Genomic DNA, 4,591 nt, shown 5'->3' on the forward strand with positions numbered 1-4,591 from the left:
CATCCATCCATCATCCATCCATCATCCATCCCTCCATCCCTGCCAGGCTCCATATCTCCATGGCAGCCACCACCCGAGCCCAGATAAGAATGACTCTGACTCAGTGCCAGCTCTGTTGGGGGGACAAAATAAAGATGGAATAATTAGGGATAGGAAGAATTGAACCATTCCAGATAATTCAGGGACCTGAGTGAGTTGCTCAAGGTCACCAGAGAGAGGGACAGAACTGCCTGCCTTGTTCCACCTGGAAAATCCTTTGGATCAGGAGGTGCTGGGGTGGAGTTTATCCACAGGGAAGAAATAAATCCCACCTTTTGGAGGTTTCTGTCAGAGAAGCACAGCTGATGTTGAGTCTGGGAAAATTTGTGGGATGCTCCAGGATGTTCCTCCTGAATGGAGGGACAGATGGGGCTGAGGCAGGTGCAGCTCCTGGAGATCCATGGAGGAGCTGAAATCCACCTGCAGCCCCTGGAGATCCATGGAGGAGCTGAAATCCACCTGCAGCTCCTGGAGATCCATGGAGGAGCTGAAACCCCCCTGCAGCCCATGCCAGAGCAGGGGATGCACAAAAGGTGTGATTCCATGGGAATTCCACCCTGGAGCAGCTCCTGGCCAGGACCTGAGGCCCTGTGGAGACAGGAGCCCACACTGGAGTGGGTTTTCTGGAAAGACTTGGGATTCCTTGGGAAAAAGGACCCCCACTGGAGCACGTCCTGCAGGAATGACTCCATGGAAAGGGACCCACACAGGAACAGTTGGATCTGGAAAAACTGATCTTCTGGGAAGCACCCATGCTGGAGAAGTCCATGGGGGGCACCAGGACACAGGGACAGTGACAGGGCCACTGAGGAGCACAAGGACACTGGGGACTCAGGTACACCGTGGGCATGGGGACATTGTGGGCACAGGGACACCATAGGGACACAGGGAAAGGGAACAGGGACACCCTGTGGTGTACAGGGACATCACAGGGACACCAGTGGCACAGGGACACTGTGGGTACAGGGACACCACAGGGACACTGGGGACACCACAGGGACACTGTGGGTACAGGGACACCACAGGGACACCAGTGGCACAGGGACACTATGGGTACAGGGACACTGGGGACACCACAGGGACACTGGGGACTCTACAGGGACATTGTGGGCACAGGAACACCACAGGGACACTGGGGACACCACAAGGACACCACAAGGACACTGGGGACACAGGGACCCCGTGGGGACGCGGGGGCTGTGCTCCCTCAATGGGCCGGCAGGGGGCGCGAGGCTCGAAGGTGCCGCCCCGCGGAACTACAGCTCCCAGCGTGCCCCGCGGCAGGAGCGGCCTCTACCGGCGCTGGGGTGGGCGTGGCCCCGCCGCGCCTGCGCAGTGCGCGGTGACCCTTGGGGGCGGCCGGGAAAGATGGCGGCGGCAGCGGGGCTCGTCTTGAAGGTGAAATTGGGGGGCGGCGGGGCCTGGGCGGCTTTGGTGGGGGGGAACAGTGCTATCTCCAGCCCCGCACGGGTCTCGGACCTTCCCTTTCCTCCCCGTCCTCGAGCGCTGCGCAGACGCCGCCATTCTCCCCCTTATTCCCCGCCAGGTGCGGCAGCTGAGTACGACGGCAGCGAGACCGGTGTCCAAGCTGGTCAAGGTGAGGGGGAGCGGCGTTGTCCAAGGGACGGGGTAGGGAGGTCTCAAAGCTGGTGAAGATAAGGGGCAGGGGGTGTCCTGAAGGGGTCGGGAGGGGTCTCCGAGCTGATCGAGGTGGTCGGGGGGGTGTTAGTCTGGTCAGGGTGCCGGGGCAGGGCGCTGTGAGGGGCCAGGATGGTGGCGTTGAGGGGAGGGTGCAGCGCTGGCTCCCAGGGGAGGTGTTAGTCTGGTCAGGGTGCCGGGGCACGGCGCTGTGAGGGGCCGGGATGGTGGCGGTGAGGGCAGCGTGCAGCGCTGGCTCCCGGCTGGCCAGGGCGAGGGGCGGGGGTCTCTCCCCGGCTCCCCCGCTCAGTTCCTGCCCTCGCTCCCGCAGCCGCCCATCCAGGTGTACGGGCTGGAAGGGCGCTATGCCACCGCCCTCTACTCGGCAGCCAGCAAGCAGAAGAAGCTGGAGCAGGTGGAGAAGGAGCTGAGCAGGGTGTGGGTAAGGTGTTCCACAGCCGGGGCTCCCGGGGGTGGGAGCAGGGGGAGTTCCCTGATGCTCCTCAGGAGGGAGGGGGCTGGGCTCCTGTGACCTGTGAGGCTCCCAGCCTGCTGGCACCTGTACTGCCTGCCTGTGGTCCTGGTGATTAAATGGGATATTGCCAGGGAATTGTTCCCTGAGAGGGTGGGGGGGGCCTTGGAACAGGGTGCCCAGAGAAGCTGTGGTTGCTCCACCCCTGGAAGTGTCCAAGGCCAGGCTAGATGGGGCTTGGAGCAATCTGGGATAGTCCAAGGTGTCCCTGCCCATGGTGTGGGGTGAGACTAGGTCCATCCAATCTTTAAGGTCCCTTCCAACCCAAACCATTCCTTGATTCTCTATCTGGAGCTGTCATTTCACTTCCCATGAGCTCCAGAGCTCTTTGTTCTCATTCCAGGAATGCCCTTGCTGCCTACATTGGCTGCTCCAGGTGGGCCTTGTGATGCCAGGAAAACCCCTGGCCTTTGTCACATCCTTGTGTATTCCCTCAGAGCCTGCTGAAGGACCCCAAGCTGTCCAGTGTGGTGATGAACCCTCACACCAAGAGCTCAGTGAAACAAAAAGCCGTCAATGACGCCCTGGCAAAAGAGAGGATGTCCCCAATCACTGTCAACCTGATGAGTGAGTGACCTCTGGGCTTCAGGAGAACATCCCAGCCGTGCCATCCATGGGAATTGCTGTTGGGATCTGCCTCTGGTGGTGCTTTAACCCCTCCATGTGTGGCTGTTTTGCAGATCTGCTGGCTGAGAACGGCCGCCTGCGTTACACCCCGGGCATCGTCTCTGCCTTCGGGAAGATCATGAGCGCCTTCCGAGGGGAGGTGGTGTGCACGGTCACCACGGCTCAGGTGGGCTGGGAAGCTCTGGATCAGGGCAGCAGCAGAGAGTGGGAGAAAAGACAAACCTCTCCTGGTTAATGCTGCGCTCTGAGATTGAAGTGCTTGCTGTGGGGACATGTCTCACCTCTGCCAAGCTGAAAAATTGCTGCAAAGAGGGGGTTGATATCCACCAGTTCCTGATCCAAAATGAAAACTTCATCCCATTGCAGCACAACAGGTCATGGCTTTCCTGCCATGGGCTGACAAAAGTCAGGCTGGTCTGCACGTAGAGCTGCCCCCGTTCTTCATTCAAACAGGAAAATGTTTCATGAAATTAGGAAGGCACAAAGTGGTTGTTGTTCCTGTGCTGACCTTGCATTATTCCTGTTCCAGGAAGTGTCTTCCAAGAGACCTGAGGAGAAAATTTGGGTTCTCAAATATCAAATCAATATCTCAAATATCAAATATCTCAAATATCACTTGAGTATTTTTAAGTCCTTGATTTTCCTTTTCTTGTGTTCTTTTTTTTCAGCCCTTGGATGAGGCCAACCTCACTGAACTGAAGAGCGCTCTGAATGGGTTCCTAGCTAAAGGAGAGGTGTTGAAGCTGCAGACTAAGGTCTGGATTTTTGACTTACAAATAAATATCACTAAGTTCTTGTTAAGGGTTTCTGTGTCTCTGATTTTCAGAAAAAAGATTTTATTGGATCGAGTTTCTTTGTTACATAGTTCTGGGCTTTCTTGTAGACATGATGATGTTTTCATTTCTAAAATCTTCCCTTTGGAATGCAGTGGCCACAAAGTTATCTCAAAAAGGGCCCTTTGAAAAGCTTTGTATATTTTTTTTGCTAGTGTAAAACTTGTACCCTATGGTAACAAACTTCTGCTGATCGACTTTCTGTTCAATGTTCCTTCCTTAGACTGATCCATCAATCCTTGGTGGCATGATTGTCAACATTGGGGAGAAGTACGTGGACATGTCAACAAGGTCCAAGATCCAGAAACTCACAAAAATCATGAGAGAAACTGTCTAAGAGAGCTGCCCTGGTCATTCCCAGGGAAACCATGGAAACAGTCACATGGAAACAATAAAATTCTTCCTTCTTGTGGACATGGTGCCGAGTGTTTTGCTTGGGGAAGCACAGCCATGAAGGACGAAGATGCTGAAGCTGCCCTGGGTTTGTGCAGCTGTGGCTGAATATTAGTGGCACAAGTTGAAGATGTGGCTCAGCCTGATTGCTGGGGAAGGACATGGAAGGAGCACTGGGGGAGCTGATAAATGAGATCAGTGCTGTGGGGGGTCTGCCAGGCTCTCCAGAAAACTGGGGGTTGGTCTGTACTGCTCAGGCCAAGGGAAGGGATAGCAGGAAATGGCCCAAAGGCCATTCTAAACGGGAAGGTTTCAAATAGTGACGAGAAAAACATTCTCCAGAAGAGTGGTCAGGCCTTGGAATGAGCTGCCCAGGGAGGTGGTGGAGTCACTGTCTCTGGGAGTGCTCAGGAGAAGTTTGGATGCGGCTCCTGGGACATGGTTTGAGATGATGATGGTGGCACTGGATGATCCTGAAGGTCTCTTCTAACCTTAATTAATCCATGATGCACATGAGTATTTGGGATGG

The 4,591-nt window shown here is 55.5% G+C and overlaps 1 protein-coding gene across 1 annotated transcript; it reads left to right on the forward strand.

Annotated features, from left to right (window-relative positions):
* The first annotated feature begins 1,352 nt into the window (after positions 1 to 1,352).
* On the forward strand, positions 1,353 to 4,083 carry ATP5PO (ATP synthase peripheral stalk subunit OSCP). The gene is made up of 7 exons (XM_015623461.3): positions 1,353 to 1,437; positions 1,586 to 1,636; positions 2,009 to 2,119; positions 2,647 to 2,776; positions 2,890 to 3,002; positions 3,505 to 3,591; positions 3,893 to 4,083. The coding sequence occupies exons 1-7, from the start codon at positions 1,408 to 1,410 to the stop codon at positions 4,004 to 4,006; spliced, it is 636 nt and encodes a 211-aa protein (XP_015478947.1). The 5' UTR covers positions 1,353 to 1,407; the 3' UTR covers positions 4,007 to 4,083.
* Positions 4,084 to 4,591: the final 508 nt, after the last annotated feature.

The sequence above is a fragment of the Parus major genome, chromosome 1 (assembly GCF_001522545.3).
Source record: "Parus major isolate Abel chromosome 1, Parus_major1.1, whole genome shotgun sequence".
Lineage (NCBI taxonomy): Eukaryota > Metazoa > Chordata > Aves > Passeriformes > Paridae > Parus > Parus major.